This window comes from Vidua chalybeata, chromosome 4 (genome assembly GCF_026979565.1).
Source record: "Vidua chalybeata isolate OUT-0048 chromosome 4, bVidCha1 merged haplotype, whole genome shotgun sequence".
NCBI classification, from domain to species: domain Eukaryota; kingdom Metazoa; phylum Chordata; class Aves; order Passeriformes; family Viduidae; genus Vidua; species Vidua chalybeata.
The window spans coordinates 32,253,200-32,272,665 of NC_071533.1; the positions used below are offsets into that span (position 1 = coordinate 32,253,200).

At 36.9% G+C, this 19,466-nt stretch overlaps 1 protein-coding gene across 2 annotated transcripts in view; it reads left to right on the plus strand.

Moving 5' to 3' along the window:
• RAPGEF2 (Rap guanine nucleotide exchange factor 2) overlaps positions 1-19,466 on the plus strand; it is a 185,350-nt gene that overhangs the window by 133,780 nt on the left and 32,104 nt on the right. For both annotated transcript variants that reach the window (XM_053940955.1, XM_053940956.1), the window contains 6 exons: positions 4,679-4,810; positions 13,325-13,502; positions 15,181-15,317; positions 15,846-16,004; positions 17,600-17,752; positions 18,128-18,292. In XM_053940955.1, the coding sequence (XP_053796930.1) occupies positions 4,679-4,810; positions 13,325-13,502; positions 15,181-15,317; positions 15,846-16,004; positions 17,600-17,752; positions 18,128-18,292 (924 nt within the window). The remainder of the gene's footprint in view (positions 1-4,678; positions 4,811-13,324; positions 13,503-15,180; positions 15,318-15,845; positions 16,005-17,599; positions 17,753-18,127; positions 18,293-19,466) is intronic.

Below are 19,466 nucleotides of genomic sequence, written 5' to 3' on the forward strand. Positions count from 1 at the left end.
ACCTTAATGTTTGTCACTTACAAAGGTTGTGCTTGAGACTAGGGTATCAGGACAGTTTCTGACCTTTTTAATGATAATTAATTATTGAAACTAGTGTACATACTGTGTTTTGAAACTATATTTAGTTAAGAACAAATCATGCATTAATTTTTCTAAATTACCCTGCTATGTTTTTACTCTGTGTGCCAGTTCCTGCAGTTAAGAAATATTGTAGGTGTTGGCTTCAGCAAAGCTGTACTTAACTGTGGTGCTTGTTATGTAAAATATACAAGCTGCTTTTGATCCTTATTACTTTGAATGACTTCTTAAAACTAGCCGTCATTTAATGAAAATGTAAAACAAGATAAAAATGAGAAAACAGTTCTGACACCATTTGTGGTGGTGTCAGTCTGTGACAGGTGACGTTTCTGAGGCAGGGGATAGGTCCTTAGGCTTCTTCATCCTGCTTATGGTCTGGTGGATATAGCATATGTTAGATCAAGAAAGCTTTTATTTTTACTGTTATACTAAAGTCAGTACTAAACTGTAGAACGGAATGATAGCTCAATACAAGCACAGAGTGCTTAATAATTTAATAATAAAGTGATACTCAGCACAGCAAACATACCTATTGTCATGAACTTAACTGCCAGGAGATGGTTCCTAGGAAATTTTTTCACTGAGTTTTAATAGCATGATTTCATGATGTTCTCTAATCCTGTTTCACTGCAAGTAAGAAATTGGATGTAAATATCCTGGTTTTGGGGTAGACAGCTTTTTGCTGGTTGTTGAGTGTTGCATTTTGTCCTTGTTCTGCTTACCTGAAAAACATTTACCAAATGTTGTGCTCCAAGAATAAAAGGTTTGGCTGGTATTGGGTTTGTGTGGCAGGATTTTGGTAGTGTGGGACCACAGGGTTGGCTTCTTTGAGAAGCTGCCAGAAGTTCCCCTCATGTCGAAGGGAGACAAGCTGGTGCCAAGGCAGACCTGCCACTGGCCAAGGCTGAACTCATCAGTGATAGATGGTAGCATCTATGGGATAACACAGTTAAGAAAGGGGGAGGGGGGGGAACAAAAACTGTGCCATTGCAGACACAGAAGAGAGGAGTGAGAATGTGACAGGAACAGCCCTGCAGATACCAAGGGCAGAGCAGAAGGAGGGGCAGGGGTGTTCTGGTTGCCCCAGCAGAGATTTACCCAGCCTGTGGTGCAGATCATGGTGCGGCAACTGTACCTCTGCAGCCTATGTTGATCCAAAGGAAAGTAGAATTCCACCTGCAGCCTTTGGAGGACACCAGAGCAGGAGGATGCCTGTGGAAAGCCCACTCTGGAGCAGGCTCCTGGTGGGATTTGTGACCCTGTGGAGGGAGGAGCCCACACTGGAATAGGTTTACTGTCAGGACATGTCACCTCAGAGGGGACCCGCACCAGAGCAATTTGTGAAGAACTGCAGCCCATGGGAAGGGCTCACTTTGGAGGTGATAATGGAGAACTCCTCCTTTGGAAGGAGAAGAGTGTGAGAGTCCTTCATGCAAGGAGGGAGGAGCAGTAGAAGCAATGTGAGATGAACTGACCGCAGCTCCCATTCCCTGCCACTGCACTGCAAGGGAGGTAGAGAATTTGTGAGTGAAGTTGACCCTAGGAAGAAAGGAAGGCTGGGAGGAAGTCATTAAGATTTGGGTTTATTTCTCATTATCCTACTGATAACAAATTCAGTTAATTTGTCCCCAAATTGGGTCTGTTTTGCCCATGACAGTAACTGGTGAGGGGTCTCTCTTTGTCCTTAACCATGAGCCTTTCATTATATTTGCTCTCCCCTGTCCAGCTGAGGAAGGTGACAGAGTGGCTTTGGTGTCAAGCCCACCACACTTCCGTATAAGACTTAAGCAGATGTGGGTATTCATTGTCATCAGTGCTTTATTTTTTTCTCCATTGTGTACAGTGCAAATATGAAGTATTTTAAACAGCAGGACGTGACTAAAATAGAAATGCATGTATTTCTCACACATATTTTTCATTGAGTTTGAGGTTTAAATGTTTCAGTTTATTTAATTTTTGTGTTTTATTTTTTTCTTCATGCATTCTCTCACCTTAACTTTGGGGGGTAGGGCAGTTGCAGTGGATGCCGCTCTCGGGCATGTAGCACAGAGATGTAGTGTTCTGTAGAGATATGAGCATGTGCTTTCTGCTTGTAAATAGTCCTATTTGATTAGGATCAAAGTGACTAGTTAGGTTGCCTAAAGAAAAATGCTTGCTTCTGATCTTCTGTCACCACTTGGCAAGTCCAGCTCATGCAGCATGGCTTTGACTTGAGGAGTTACTCTGAAACCAGTAATCACCAAGCATTCAGCTGATTGTCTACAGCCAAAAAGATTCAGAAGGCTTGCTTTTATTTGCAGTGTATTCCGTCAGTTATTGCGGGATCCCCTGCTTCTTCCTTTTGCCTTATGCGCAGTAGTGACACATAAATCCTTGCTGTTCATTTAAAACAGAGTGCAATCATTTTATTAAACATAGCTTGATTTAGCTTTTTAACATACTAACTGGATTTGCCTGGATGAAAAGTTCTTTAAAATTTTTAATGCATTGATAAAAAATAAATGCTGTTGTTAATGACATGGAGATATTTGCAAGGCACTATAAAATTGAACAGGCTTGACTGGGTGCCACACTGTTCATATACAGTTCCCTATGGAGTTAATATTTATTGGGTATTGCAATAGCTACCATTTGTAAAAGGTAAAACCCTCAAAATATATCTGTGTAAGTTATCGTTAAATGTGTGAATCTTAGATGATTTGCGCTTGTATCTTATGTAGGATTTCTACTTTGAAATAAATGTGGGCTTCTTCAATTATGAGAGACTGTACTTTGAGAAGTAGTCAGCAACACATGGCAAAAGCTGTGGCAGTTCATTTCCCTTGCATTCTACCTATGGAATAAGTACTTACTTACAGAATGGCTCAAAAAGGATTAAAAAAATATATAGTGGCCTGAATATCAGTATATATGGTTCACATGTATAATATCACATATATATTATGTGATAATTCAAACTTACAGATTGAAAAGTAAAGCAGCAAAGACAACAGATACTATAATGCAGTCCATAATGCTGTATTTTCTCCTTCTGATACTTCATTAACAGTACTGAACGTAACTAGATTTTTCTGGAGGCAGCATTAATGGCTGTGTGTATTAGAGTATTGCTTTTCCTAATTGCCTTTTCTTTGTTGATGAAGATCAAATCTAGCTCTGGGCTTACTGTAGCTTTTTATGATTATTAGTATTTGGTAGCTGGTTTTAGCCGCTCTTTCCAGTAAAATACTAGGAAAGAATTATTTTAAATGCAGCCATTTCTGCTATCACTGATGCAGTCATTCTGTGATAATGAAGAAATCCTTGTTAGATGTATTAGAATAGGAAATGCCAGTAAGTTGAAATAAGACTAAGGTTTGCAGTTGTCTGTAATTTCACTGCAAATCCTAATGCCATGATTCTTTCTGGGCATGCTCCATAAACAGAATTAAACAAGGCAAAGAGCAGTAAAATCATTCAGTATCTTTAGCTGTATAGAGCTAATAATTTTTTCTAGCATGCTCTCTTGTAACTTGGAGTTGTCTTTTTTCCCTAACCTTTTATACTGATTGGCTTATTCTCTCTTAATGCTGAATGAGGTCTTATTTCCATCCAGGGAGAGCAAGCACCAAGGTAGCATTCATAATTGACATGGATGGACACACTGCATGTGACATTTTTCATACAAACACAACTCCTTAGAGATGAGAGTATCTGCCTTGTCTGAGTAGAAACAAAATTAATGAACAAAGATTTTTGGTTTTAATTATTGAAGAATTTATTGCACAGCAAAATTGATACATTAACATACTTTTATTAACTAGCTATGGGATGCAGGCTTCTTGGGGAGAAGAGTAATTTGCCCCTGAAATAGCATTTAAATATTTATTCAGACTTTGTCAAAGTTCTTAAAGATTTTCATGGGAGCTGTGGCCATAAAGCAATAGTAGAAATATATATTACAAATCTTGGTGAATGATTGTTAAATGATCAAATATACTGTCTCAATTCATTCTTCAGCACTGCATGTGAGCAAACTAATTTCAAGATTATAGCTCTCTGTAATTGTGTCAGTCTTCCCACATTTCCTATTTACTGTCATATTATTTGGCTCAAAGTATAATGGGTAGCTCTGTGACTTGGATTTTCCTTGTCTCTAATGAACTTTGTCAACTTGAGAAACAAGAGTTTGCCAAATCCAGAGCAGTGCTGGTTGATTTTTTTTTAAAGAAGTATGTGACTTTACTCCCCTGTTAATTCCCGTCCTGCAGGAAACCATTGATTTTGGAAGTAGCACAATATTCATATGCATTTTAATTCTATCCAACCCCACAGCAAGCTACTGAAGAGTTTTGGCATATTGCTTCACTAATGTTTGTCCCCAGATACGTGTTTTTCTTGAATATCTTATATTTACAATAATTTGGTGGTATTTTGCTGACCTCTGCATGAGTTAAAAAAGCTGCATAACTCAAAATTTTTATGCTGCATTCTCAAGCCCTAGTGATTTTCTTAAATAGTTGGTACTGGCAGAGAGTAAAGTGTGACATATATGATTTTAATTAATTTTGCTGTGTATCTCCCTCAAATTGTAATGATGCTTTTTCTGCTCCACCTATAGCTTCCTGCAGATTTCACAAAGCTGCACCTTACTGACAGTCTCCACCCACAGGTGACCCACGTTTCATCTAGTCACTCAGGATGTAGCATCACTAGTGATTCAGGAAGCAGCAGCCTTTCTGATATCTACCAGGTAAGACTGGAAGGGTTGCTGATGGGAGATGCAATTGCCAGCAGTTTTGCATTTAATAGCTGAATGTCCTTGCTATTGCCTCTTGTCAGTTTTTATCTGAAGAAGCACTCAATAGACTTCAAAAAAAAAAACCTTTTTGTTTGAATTGTAATGATTTCAGGCTTTAGATATATTGAGTTCATAATGTAGAACCTATTCAATGGTGGGAAGAAACAAATATGGAGTGGGCAGCCCATGCTTGAGGGGCATATCTATTTTCTCACCCTGTAGAAATGTGATGCCAACCTCTTAGCAGTGCTTCCTCTCCTGGCCATCCTCAGAAAGGTGGGGAGGTTGAACTGGTGATGCTTTTTAAAGTTATACTTCTGAGGTGGCTTCTTCTTGTAAAGCTCTGTGCTAATCACTGGGCACAGCTTGAGTTTAGAGAGACTCTGAAACTGATCCGGAGTCTAAATATAAATTGGAAAAAAGTCTAAAGTGAAATAAAATTAGGAATTATGCATTTTTCACTTGATGTTTATGCTTCTTGCAATGTTGGAGGAGGAGTTCTCCTGGTAGGGAAGTGTACCAATTTGTTACTCTGAAAGGAAGGAATCAAATCCAATTAAAATATATTTCTATCAAAATAATCATAAAGTAGTGAGACCACTTCAACATGAAGTACTGTTAACTAGAAGATGAATAATGTTTTTTTGAGATGCTTCTGAAATTGCAAGTGTAGTCATTTAAACAACAGGAAAAGCATATTTACAAATACATAAAAGTTCAGCTGTGTTCATAGTCGTAGAATATAGTCTCTTTGAGGTGTATAGGCTTATAGGCTTCTTTTTGTGAGAGAAGATAGGCTATAAAAAGATCACAATTCAATTTAGACAGTAATTACAATAATGCAAAGGTTTAGTTTTGCAAAACTATGAAATTAGCTGAACATTTTAGGCATAGCAAATGTCAGTCAAGTAGGTTTGTCAGAATTTCTTCTGAAGACAGGATTACTTTGAGACAGGATTTAGGTTTATATTGTGAGAATGAAGAAGATGTAAAATCAGTTTTGTTTTTCTAGTCTTCTATAGATTTTCATTCCTTTCATTACAGAGATTTCTACTCTAACAGAAAAATAACAAGTACCTCTAGAGACAGCTGTAGGTGGCATGTAGTTACAGTCATAAAATTATTCTTGAGATAAGTTGGAAGTCAATTTTTTGCAGACTTTCAGCAAAACATTCATAACTGTGAAAAAGATCACTGAATTTCTGTGCAATTAAAAAAATGACCCAACCAAACTACATAAAAGAACTGCAGAAACCTCAGAAAAATACTTCTCTATGTTGTTGCCAATGGTCTATGACTCCTACTGATTTCATTTGCAGTGTTGCAATCAACATAATGGTTGGTTTTTGGGGAGAGATAATGGTATACTGAAGTATTTATACAGACAAAATGTACTCTTTAAGTATTCTTTTAAACTGCATTTACAAACATAATGCATAATCCATTGTTAAAATATGATCTAGTTTCTTCAATTAATCTGCAATTAATACCACATTTAAAGGTGATGACTTGGCACAGATATATCAAGAACTGTGTAATTGCACAATGTCAAAGTATGAATAATAACCTATGTCCATATCTACATCCAGAAATATGATCATGTATTGTAGAATGCAACCTCATTTTTTTGTCTTAATACATATACTGGAAGGAATGTTTATTAATGAAATGGTAAATTCAGGTGTGGAAACTGATAAGGTTACTAAATTCTTGAATTTAACTTAGTGGTATAAAGTATTGTTTGCCTTGGTTTCTCAGATTCTGGTAAAACATTAATTTCGGGCCTCAGTTTCAGTCATAAAGGAATGTAATGTAATGTAGCAGAGTATTAGGCTAGGTTAAAGTACTGCCAAAAAAAAAAAACAAACCAAAAACCCAAAACAAAATAAAATGGCTATAATTTGACTCTAGGGCCAAGTTAAGGATTAAAGAGAAATATTTTTTTTTAAATCAAGAGAGTGAATCAGTCATTCTCACTCAGTTGTTTGCCTTGCAATTCTCTCCCAAGTGTTTATTCAAAAACAGTAAACCATAACCAAGTCATCAATATTTTTTTTTTCTTCAAATTTGATAAATCTTAGGTAAAGCTCATGATTGTTATTCATTTGATTCTTATTTTTTGTAGTTAATGGCGTTTTTCTGTTCAGTGGGGTGGACTTGTGTTCATTATGGCTACATAGAAAGCAATGATTTAGAAAGATCATCATCTTGTCTTGCAATTGATAGAAAAAAAAATGGTTTTAAAGATTATACTGTTATTTAGATCATTACTGTTGAAATCTGAGGTAATATGTAATGTTTTGCATCCCGTAAGTATTAGTTCTGTAGCCTTAAGAGCAGCTGCTTCCAGTGAAAATATGTTCATGGCCTTTTAAGATTTTTTGAATAAATCATGAAGTTGAATCTTTAGATGCTTTCAGCATTGAACTGAGAATACTTCCTTTTAAATATTAATGCAGTATCTAAATTTGTTTGTCAAACGTTGCACATGAAAGAACTTCTTTTAGGATAAGAAATACTTACCAAAATAAAATCAACCTTTGTGTTTACCCCACCCAAGTTTCAAAAACATATCAGGTGCCAATTAGTAAGCTCCTTAAATACTGTTATTTTTATTTTAGGAAATAAGTTCAAGTGACGAACTCTGTAGGGTGACTTGAGAGGAAGGGGATGCTGAATGTCAGTAGATCGTGTGTTGGCTTGTATTGCCAAGAACAATTCCTTGCTTCTGTCTTTTTTTGACTTGGCAAAGCAAATCATTCACTGCTGCTGCTCATGTGTGTCTGCTTGCTCTTGATTCCTAGGCTTAGTTAATGATTCTTAAATGAACACCTATACCTGTTCCTATATGCTCCTAAATGCTTCCTCTACCTGCTAAATATATTACCAGATGATTGGCGAGTGAGGGGATCTAAGCTCATGAACATGTACGTTCCCCTCCCTGTTTTGGGAAGCATTATTGTGTTGGCTCAGCTCTTTGCCAGCCTTTCTTTACCTTATCCTGTCCTCAGCCTGGTGGCTTCCTGCCATGCTTACGTGCCCTCTGGTGCCTGCCGAGATACCACTGTCGGTACAGGAAACCAAGAACATCCTTTCTGAGACCCTCCCAGGATGTGTGTATTGCTTGGAAATTTTCAAGATGTCAGCTTTGTTTTCTCATGATTCTGATACGGTAGCTCCTGGAAGAAAGGTCTACCCTTCAGCAGCTCTTCCTGAGTGGGACCAGTCTCTTGTCTCTTAAACCAGAGAGTCCATGCAGCCTGCCCTTTAGTCGCTGTATACAAAATAAAGACATTTTACCTTAAGATAAAGCCACTCTTTTTGACTGTATCAGCTGCTGAAGTACAGGGCTCTGGCTAATGCCAGAATGGCTGGAACAGCTGAGGTAAATTGTCCTATGAACTGCCCCTTCTGCATTTTCAGTGAAGCCCGATGCAGTTCCTTATCACTCCTGTAAATGCAGGGCCTCTTAATCTGCTCTGTGACTTCCAGAGTCCATGTTCTGTATGCCTGTGGTCCTGGCAGATGTTTGCTCCATTCTGAGAAGGAGGCAATTATTGGCAATAAGGGGGGGATGCTGTTCCTGGTGGGTTGTCTGGATTGCTACACATTTCCGTCTTCAGTGAGGAAAACTTCTGCAGCACATGTGGGCTGCTGTGTTGTAAATTTTGGGGTAGGTAATGAAAGAACAAATATGGAGAGCACTGTGAAAATCTTGGACTGAAGGAGTTTTAAGGTATTTCATGGATATTTACACTCATGTCAATGTAGTATGAAAAAATAATACCTTAGACTGTGTATGATTTCTGTACATATAATAATTATAGTTGATTGTAGTACATATGATAACTATTTAATAAACAAATGTATATCATAGTTGCATGGATTGAATTTCATCTTAATTTATTGATATTGTTAATTTTTGCTCAGTCATCTGAAAGCTAATTTAAAACAAAACCCCAGACATGATTACTCTCGGTGGAGACACTGAATCCAATGTGTCTATATGACATGAGGGAATATTTCAAGCTAATGTGACTTCTGCAAGTCATTTAATGAGACAGGTAGAGCCAATGCTCTTGGTGTTTTGTATAGGTATCAGCTTAAAAATTAGAAAGTAAAAGTGAGTAGTTTCGGTAATAGACATTCTTTTTTTCATTTTTTAGTTTATTTTTAGGCGTTAAATGACAGTAATGATGAGATGGTGTTTTTGAGCTGAGCATGGCTTCTTTCTTTGTTAGCTTCATGGAATTGAAGGACTGCACCAGGCAATGAACATATTTCTGGTTTGTGCAAGGAGTTTCTTCTATTCCTGTTTTTTTTTTTTGTGTTTTTTTTTTTTTTTTTTTTTGTTTTTTTTTTTTTTTTTTTTTTTTTTTTTTTTTTTTTTTTTTGTCCCTGTTTTTTTTATCTGACATATTTGGAGAATTTGGATTGTTGATTTAGATAGTTACAAGGGGAATTAGGTCTTCAAAATGATAAGTTTCCTAAAAAAATGTAATTTAAAAAAATGTTTAAAAAGTAAAGATTAAAAATAGTCTGGTTAAAATACTAAGAAATCAGTAGTTAGTGTGGTTACTTTTACAGGTTATCTAGTTTTTTCTCTTTGTTACCATCAGTTGGAAGTTTTTCCCAAACCAGTATAGAAAGAAAACCATGAAGGCCACTTCAAACAGAGCCCGTCATATAAGCAGCTCTCCAAGTCTTCCCACTGTCTTTCCCTTAGTAAGGGTGGGGTGTGTGTGATAAAGCAGTTGTTTTACTGGAGTGAGAGTTACTTGGCTGTGTAAAGGTAGAGATTGCCCTTATCCTCTTCTATTCTGTTTTCTCAAGAAACTCAAAAATTCAGTGGAAGAGGAGGAAGGCAGTCAGTAAAAGAAGTCATCTTTAGCTGCTCATGTAGTCCATCACCTTTCATTATGTTCATTGTCATGGTGCCTCTAAAAAATGAAAGACCAGTAGAGTTGGGAGTTTCCTCTCCTGCTGATCTAAAGTGACCAGAAGGGTCTACCATTTCCCCAGTCTGCCCAGTCTGACCTAGGGAGGATGAATGCTATTCTTCATCTCTTAATCCTCCCTTTCTTCCCCATGTCAGTCAAGGAACCAAAGGCTAACTAAGAACTTAGACAAGGCTTCTTTTAGTTTACATCTTTACCTTGGTTATTTCACAGTATTTGTTTAATTAGTTGTTATCATTCAAATCTGGAAGTGTGTTTGGACTTCAAGATCCTCAGCAGCTGAAGCAACTAGTTTTGTATTGGTGCAGTATTTTATAGTCACTGCTTAAAACTGGTCAGATTCTCCTTAGGTGTCAAATATGAAATACTACTCCAACTCAGGCTTGAAAATGTCTATCTTAGTCTCTTAACTCTCATGTTGGTGATGTGACAAAATATTAGGCTGTCACTATTATGAGATTGCTTTGAAGCTTAAAAAAATTTCTCCACAGTTGGAAAGATGACACGAGAAATTTCTATCGCAGTTGCTATTCAGACAATGGAGAGACATTGTTTTGTACTTCAGGCTGCAACCAACATTTTTCTTGCATGCAATCTTTTCAAATTTATTTAAGTGAAACTAATTTATCTTATTGCCCAAGAAGCAAAGTACAACATGCACCCAAGAGTGGCAATTCTGAGGTGTATTTCATCCTTGATTACATGCCCTGAGAAGATGTAAGCCTCATGATTGACTATGATACAAATTCTGTTGGATATTCATCTTGTGTTTGGGTTTTTGGTGGCTGAGGTTTGTAAGGAATCTCCTATGCCCAAAGGAGCTTCCCTGTAGTCTTAGACAGATGCAAGGCTACTGCATAGTAACCAAAGGTTCCTGTGCAGACATGTTTGGTTTTTCTCACACAGAAGGGGGTACAAAAGCACTCAGAGTAGTTGGGTCATGAAGTTTAATGTCTCAGCAAGAGGACCTTGAATACTTGATATCATTCATGCTGCTACTAAGCCTAAAAAAGCTATTTGTGATGTATAAACAAAAGGAGCCCTCCAGGTTTTCTTAGTTTTCTGGGTTTTTTTGTTTGTTTGTTTGTGGGTTTGGGGTGGGGGGTTGGGTTTGTTTGGTTTGGTTTTTGTTTTGTTTTGTCATGCACAAAGGCTACATTTGTCTTTCTTTGCTATCTTTTGCATGATCATAGCAATTTCAGAAAGTTGTTTGAAAACATGTAATTTTTTTCCTCAAAAGGTGTTTTTAAAGGTGTCCTAACTTAACAGACTTTCTTACTGCTTTGTAGATGGTGGCATTCAATACTGAGCTTCTTTGTTGCAATGGTTTATGTTTTTGATAGGAAGTTAGATGTAGTTGCTTTCCATGCACCAATAACTTCAGTTGTCAAAAAAAAAAAAAGAAACAGTGAGTGTAAATAGTGATCATATTTGGGAAATCTTGTAGCATTTAGTAGTATTTATAAAGTGTTTTCTGAGTCCAAAGTTACATTTAATTCAGTGTGAGAATTTGTTTTAAATAGCATCAACTCTTCTTGATAATAGAGCTTCAAGAGTTTTCCAATTTTGTTTAATTGCTCTAAGACAGTAAAATAACTTATCTTTTAATAATCAGATATTGTACAATAGGTGGAAGTTTCTCGTCTATATTAGCATTGTGTGACTAAATTGAGTTCTGCATTTAGAGAGAGCTTAATCTGGGCAGGTAGGAGGGGCACTTGTTAATGATGGGAAGGTTTGCAGAACTGACTGTGAATCAGTCCCACTGTCACTGGAATTGTCACTGCTGGAGACTTCAGATTCTGACAGATTGGTGTCATAAGCTGTGTGTCTACTGACTCATCACCACTAATTTTTCAACCAGTCACTTTTGATGAAGGCTATTTTGAAAGACTAGTTACAGCAGCTGTTTCAAATGTATCACAGGGAATGTGCATGTTAAACACAGTAAGCTTGCTCATAAAAATACTGCTATCTGTGCTATGTTTTGGGATTTGTTTCTATGCCAGTAACATCTTTCCTTATCCTGGTTAAAAAATGAGCAACATTTTTTTCTTGACAAAAGCAAAACCAAAAAAGCCACTAAACCCCCAAAACGAACAACAACAACTAAAAAATACCCAAGCCAAAACCACAAAGTGAGAATAATTTGAATTTTACATAGATACTGTTCTCATGCGTTTTTGTATTAACACGGCCCAGTTACAAAGCTTGTGTTGTGCTGTAGGACAGAAGCATTTAAGTCTCTCACTAGCTGCCCCTGATCCATCTCCAGCCATATGCTGCTGTTCATGAGGTAGCTGTGTATAGTGGCATTAAAGTAACAGATGTCAGCCACAGATAGGGAGGCAGGAATAGCGGAGATGATTCTACAAAATTACCAATGCAATTTCTCTTACCTTCCCTGTGTTCAGAGAGTGACCTAGTTTTGTGGGTTGTCTTTTTCACCAGCCTGAGAGATCGATGAAACAAGCTTTAGTAGGTGTGTTTGTCCCATGTATTATTTTTAAAGTAGAGGTGAATGCATTGTGTGGTCCCAGAGTCTCAGAAGCTAACCATCCCTTTAAGGCCTGTGAAACTGGATTTCTCAAGCTATGGCTTAAAGTTTGCTTATTAGAAGCTTGCATTTCCTTAAAAATTGTCATAGCTGAGCCTTGGCAGCTGCTGTGGTATTAAATCAGGTTCTGAGAAAAAACAGCCATATCAGCCACGACAGACAAATCTTTGTGGGATTTATTAAAGTGTTCGGTCTTCAAACTCAATCATTAAAATATATTTACCTTTGGGTGCTGTACTAATGACCTCAAGCTATATCTGGACTATGTTTTCATTCATTTTAATACAATTTAAAAGAGGTTAAGTTTGGCAGATATTCTGGGTAGTCCATCTGTGGTGCTTAAGCAATGACTTTGCATTTTTTCTGCATCTGTAAATTCTTAGACAGTTTATCAGCAAACGAAAGCCATATTTAACCATGTTCAACTGGAATTGTAAAAGGAAAGTACAGTTCTAGGTGACTGAGAAATAGTGAAATTCTTGTAGCATTTTGATGCTGTTCTCATTTCCCCAAACTGTCTGTTTAAAATTACATTGCTTTCTTAAGTGTCTTAAAATGTAAATTTGGGGTGAGCGCAGAAATTGTCAAATGAAAACTGTTTATTGAAAAAAAAATCATATTCAGCTGACAGTCCAAGACATTGTTGCTTGAAATGTAATAACCTTAAATCCCCCTAAGACCCACAGATTAAGTAATGTCTTTTGAATCCTTTGTATGTGTGACTGACTGAAACAAATGTTAAAAGTTGTATTTAAACACAGTGGGTTTGGATTGATTAATTGTTAGTTGTTTTAAAAAGATACATAAAGAAAAAAGCAATATAGAATAAAAATATTGAATAAATTGGAGTGATCTGCTAAATGATAGAATTAATCTCTGTACATTTAACCAGAAAACTGCAGCAGTAAAGAACACATTTGAATGTTTTTTAATTGTTTATGCACTAATTAGGCTACAGAAAGTGAGGCTGGTGATATGGATCTCAGTGGATTGCCAGAGACAGCAGTGGATTCTGAGGATGATGATGATGAAGAAGACATTGAAAGGGCATCAGATCCTTTGATGAGTAGGGATATTGTTAGAGACTGCTTGGAGAAAGACCCAATAGACAGGACAGATGATGACATAGGTAAGTATTGCAATGTACTAAAATGTTGTCGAACACGTTCTTCTTTACCTCCAAAAACTTAATTTTTGAGCTTGTGGTTTTATTTTAATCATTGGCCTTTGTAGTTGGTAAGTTTGGTGTTTATTATTATTGGTTTTCATATAAGTAAATATATAATGTGAACAAGTAAGGAAAACACATATAACATGGGTGAAACCTATTATTTTCTGGCCCTTTTGATCTCAAATTTTAGCTTCTAATTGATATTAGAACAGGTTTATGAAGGAGGTGTCATTGAAAACTGGAAAACAGACAGAACCTTGGCAATGTCAACACTGCTTCTCACAGTATGTTTTTAATTGTCAGTTGTGACATTGTGACTTGACATTTGTTGGAAACATTGGAGCCTTTAAAACCTTAACATAAATGTGCATCTAATCAAACTAATTTGCTATGTTAACATACAAGTAAACACATTGAAAGCAAAGCAGAACTAGAATCCAAATTTTTATCTAATCTGTTTCACTGGGGGAGATATTTTTCTTTTATTGAAGTATGACTAAATGATGATTAAGGTTGATTATCAGATGATTAAGGGACTAGAGCATCTCTTATGCAAGGAAGGTCTAAGAGAGCTTGGGGCTCTTCAGCCTGGAGAAGGCTCAGAGGACTCTCACTAATGTGTAGAAATACCCTGGGGTGAGGGTGTAAAGATGATGGAGCCAGAGTCTTCCCAGTAGTGCCCAGTGAGAGGACAAAGAGCACAAACTAAAACACAGGAGGCTCCATCAGAGCATCAGGAAATGCTTTTTTTCTGCTGTGACTGAGCACTGGGAGAGGTTAGTCCAGAGAGGTGTTAGTATTCCTCCTTGAAGGTAGTCAAAAGATGGTCCTGGGAAACTAGCTGTAGGTGGCTCTGCTTGAGCAGGCAGGTTTGACCAGATGACTTCTGGAAGTCCCTTTTAACCAAAACCTTTCTGTGATTCAGAGTAAATAAAAAATTAGGGAAAAGATGGGATCCTATTGAACTCTTTCAGTTCAAATCCAGTTTGATTTTAGATCAAACTGGATGCAAAAACGTTTTTAGACATATAATCACTTGGCAGGACTGCTAAAACTGAGTTCTGTAGTTATGAACAGCAAAAACAAATGAAAATACAGGAAGCTCACTGTTGAGTACAAGTGCAACTCAAGTGCATGTAGAAGAGAGAGCTGCAGTAGTCACCTTTAAGACAGTAATCCTGTCTGGTCCATCTGAGAGGAACTTTGTGAAACCACCAGACAATAATCAAGTACAATTTACTGTTAAGCCTAGACTAGGAGATGTTGGCTTTACCAAACAACTTGCTCAGTTTTGTGAAATTTGTCTTGTTGTATTTTATATAGTTCTAGTCACAATGAAATTATTGCCCTGACTGGAGTATTAAAAATATCATTGGTTGTATTCAGAGCTCTTGGTTACATTACAATCCTTCCATTATGCTGACTTTTACTTTGCAGGGTTTCTATAGATGATATGACCAGCCAGTCTGTGTCTAAAAAATACCCAGTAATTAAAACAGGCCACTGTACATGATTTATTAGTATACAGAAACGATTGTGCAGCGCTTAAGCAGCCTCAGGCATCTTGCTGAAGAACTGTCTTTACTGTGCTTTGTTGTTTTGACATGCACGACTCAGTGGGCTTTTTCTCCTTCAGAACAACTACTGGAATTCATGCATCAATTGCCTGCTTTTGCCAACATGACAATGTCAGTGAGGAGAGAACTCTGTGCTGTAATGGTGTTTGCAGTTGTGGAGAGAGCAGGAACTATTGTACTGAACGATGGGGAAGAGGTCAGTAGAAGTTGCTTTTGACTCTCCTATTATACCAAACATCCCAGATTCCACACAGTTAAGGTCCTCTTTTGTTACTTAAAAAAAAAAAAAAAGAAAAAAAAAAGCAACATTCAGGTAAATCAGGACTCTTTTTGTTCTGGATTTTCTGAAAGCTTTTGTTTAAGCTCTCACTCCTTTCTTAAGCAATAAAACCAGAACACATTCTCTCTACTGTACAAAATGCTTCCTGCCTATCTGAGCTCATTTGGAGACTTCATGTCAGTATTCAAGTGCTGCTTTAAAACTTCCTTTTTTTTTTTTTTCCCACTTTCATTACCTCTTAATAGTAAAGATGAACTTAAGATCCCAGTTTTCTTGAGCTGGAAATAGCTGTACATTTAAGGAAAATGAGCTTGTAAAGTTTTTAATAGGTGCTAAAAAAATAACTTTTGCTTTAGAACAATCATGAGAGTTGTATTTGTGTAGTATGATATTAAAAAGTTAAGTGATTTTGTCTTCACGTATCCTGCAATGTTTGATTTGTAGCTGGATTCCTGGTCAGTCATTTTGAATGGCTCTGTGGAGGTGACATACCCTGATGGAAGAACAGAGATATTATGCATGGGGAACAGTTTTGGTGTTTCTCCCACCATGGAAAAGGAATATATGAAAGGAGTGATGAGAACCAAAGTGGATGACTGCCAGGTAGAGTGTCTGTGGTACATGCAAATTCACACCCTCATAGGTGTAGTACAACTCTATAATGAGACCCAGTTTTATTTTAAACTGAATATATGTAAAATATCCAGTGGGTAACCATGGACAGTAGTTGGGCAGTATGGCTCCTGCATACCCACAGTCTGGGAAATGGAGTTTTCTTTGTCTGGGTAAAGGATCATTTTGCATGAAGATGTTTCTCTACACGCTTTTTCCAGAATGTGAGGGCCACCAGCCATACATCCATTGCTTCCAATGTTCCTAGTAGGATCTCAAGGTCCATTAGCCATGACAGGCTCCTTTCCTTCTGCAGCTAATAGCTATTCTGCCTTACTCAACTCAGCTACAGAATATCAGAGTAATACAAACTTTATCTCCTGTGGTTTGAGTGAAAGATCTAATTTTGGCTAACCCGACCTTTCAAGGAAAAAGCCTTGTAATACAAGCAGTCAGTTGTAAAAAGTGCTTTTCATAGCATAAAACTACTGGCTGAATCTGGTTATGTGGTTGCTATTTGCTTATTCCCATCCAGAAAAAAATAGCAGAGCCATGGGTGAATCAAGCATTTTGCTTGGTCCTGATGGTTAATTAGTTTCAAGTAGATGACCTTTGAAAGGGGTGAAAATATGTTAATAGAGTCACCTGGTTTAGGCTGCCCATCTAACTCCCAAAATGTACATAAATGGTTTCTCATTAGGGTAATGTTTTCAACAAATCCAAACTGTGGGACTTCTGTTTCAGCTACTACTAGCTGCTGGAAAAATGAAATGGTGTGTAAATGAATTTAAAGAGAAAGTAGTGTCTCTGATTCTTGGGCCCTTGTCCTAAGTATGCATGTGAGGATTTAACAACTTTTCAATTATAATAAACACTGCTCCTCTCTGTTAAATACCTAAATTCACATAATAAGGCAGTTTAATCTTGCTCCCCAAAAGAGACAAATTGTACGCAATTTGTGTACAATGTAATCTTTTTCTAATTTGTAATGGTTGGTCTTAATTATATTTGCATAGTGTAGGTATTAGGAGCTTTCCTAAGATATTTATTCTTGCACTTATTCTTGGCTGAACTGATGATTGTAGAAAATAATTTTCCTGCTGTATGCTTTAAGCCAAGAAGTAATTTCTTTCTTTGTGCCTGCACTAATTAATTTAATAAATGTTATTTTTCTTACTAATTGACTTCAATAAAATAGCTATAAAAAAAGATTATTTACCAAAACAATCGGCACAAAAAATAAAAGCTGAGTTTTCACTTAACTCTTCTGAACACCACAAAAGAGCTGGGCTTCATCTCCAGCAGTGGGGAGGTCAAAGCAGCTGAACGAAAATGGCTGGGAATACTAAATCATATTGCTCTGATGGATCTTGGCCTCCTCTAAGTGCAGGATTATAGTGGCAGTACTGTGCCTGTTCATCTGTTCATCTGCTTGCTACAGCTGAACTGTTGGAAGAACAAATTTGGCTCTCTGCAGGTTGAGGAGCTACTTTATCTTGTCTGTTGATTGAGTACTTGCACCTTAAATCTAAATACTCTTCTGAAGATTTAACCTTCTGACACTGGTGCGTGATGATTCTTTCCAGTTTGTTTGTATAGCCCAGCAAGATTATTGCCGCATCCTCAATCAAGTGGAAAAGAACATGCAGAAGGTAGAAGAGGAAGGGGAGATTGTGATGGTGAAGGAGCACAGGGAGCTTGACCGCACTGGAACAAGAAAAGGCCACATTGTCATCAAGGTAAAAGGAAAAGAGAGAGTCTCTTGAAAAAGTCTGTGTTCTGTAGACCTCTTAACTTGGCAGGTTAGATGCAGGATCAGTTGAGATATACATTGTAGAAGTAAATATTTGAAAATGGACTGTTAATATTTCTAGATTTTTAAAAATAATTATGCATGTTGACAGCTAGGTGATTTTTGTAGAGATGAATTACATAATTGTTTTACATTTCTTAACACAGTAGTCAAGCTATTATGTTTGCTAAGCTCATCAGTTAATGGATGGCAGTATTCTTTCTAGTGTAATGAGTCCTCAGTATGTTACAAGAAAACAAATTTGCATGTGTTGAAAATGTGTTAATAACTATGATTTTTTCAATTTTTTTGCTTTCAATAGGGAACAGCTGAAAGGTTAACAATGCATTTGGTGGAAGAGCACTCTGTGGTAGACCCAACATTTATAGAAGACTTCCTGTTGACATATAGGACTTTTCTTTCCAGCCCAATGGAAGTGGGCAAGAAGTTGTTGGAGTGGTTCAATGACCCCAGCCTCAGGGATAAGGTAAAAATCTCCCAAATCATGTATTACCATTTGAATTGAAATATAAGGTAATAAGAATAAAATATGCTTTAGAGAGAATAACTAAATTGAATAAGATACAAATAGCTGGTGATATATTTTAATGGCTAAAACTAAGGACATTTTCCCCTTGTTTTATTTAAATATTACTGTGCTCATGCAAGGTAAATTGCCTGTGTTTTACTTTACTGTGTTTTTACAACTTAGTTGCTTGCAGGTGTACAGGAAGGTTTTTTTCCGATAGTATTTTTATTTAATGTAATTCAGTATAGTTTTATTGTGTCTCCAAGCTTGAGCATATAACTAAGTTCTATGTTTTTCTGTACATAATGCTAGTTAATTCAATGTGGCAAATGGGATTTTTTTAAAAACAGAATAGAAAATTCATGTATTATTAAAAATCTGTTGTGCTTTATGTAGCATTAAAAAAAAGCCACCAAGCCCAACCCAAATACAAGAAAGCAATCAGATAACTTCTTTCCTAAACAAAATTTCCATGACGGAAGAATAAGGCACATCCAGTGTTGGCACATTGGCCATTGAGGCTTTATCATTCTTCAAACCATATTGCTTTATTTTCTCTTGTATGCAACTTTTTCTTATGTTAAAAAAGTGTAAAAAATTACAGATGCCCTTTTCTTTTTGTAAATTTGAAACCATGGGAATTATAATAGTAGAGTGAAAGAGAAATTTGGTTTTCAGCTTTTATTTAAATCTGGGTATTTCTTCCAGAAATTTCTTCCAGAAATGTGCCTTGAAGGAAGGATCTTATATATGACTGAGGGTAGGCTTTGCAGCTAATACTGTTCAGAGCTATAATATTAGAGTTCATCTTTAAATTTATGTTGCTTGTCCTCCAATGGACAATCCCCTCAGCCTCTAAAAGCATGAGCCAGCACAGTTGCTTGTATCAGTCTGAACACAGAACAGCTCTTTGTTCTGCTGCCTCAATAACCAGCCTTTTCTGACCTCCAGCAGCACTGACAGAAAGGCAGGAGGCAGAGAACAGCTTGGGACAAGAGGAGATAAGCAAGTAGGGAATAAGGAATCTGGAAGATTTTGGCTGTTTTGTACTGGGTGCTCGTAGGCAGTAAGGGGAGTGAAAGGGGTGAGTAAAACTTCTGGGGATGATCAGTACTCAGGAGCATTCAGAGTG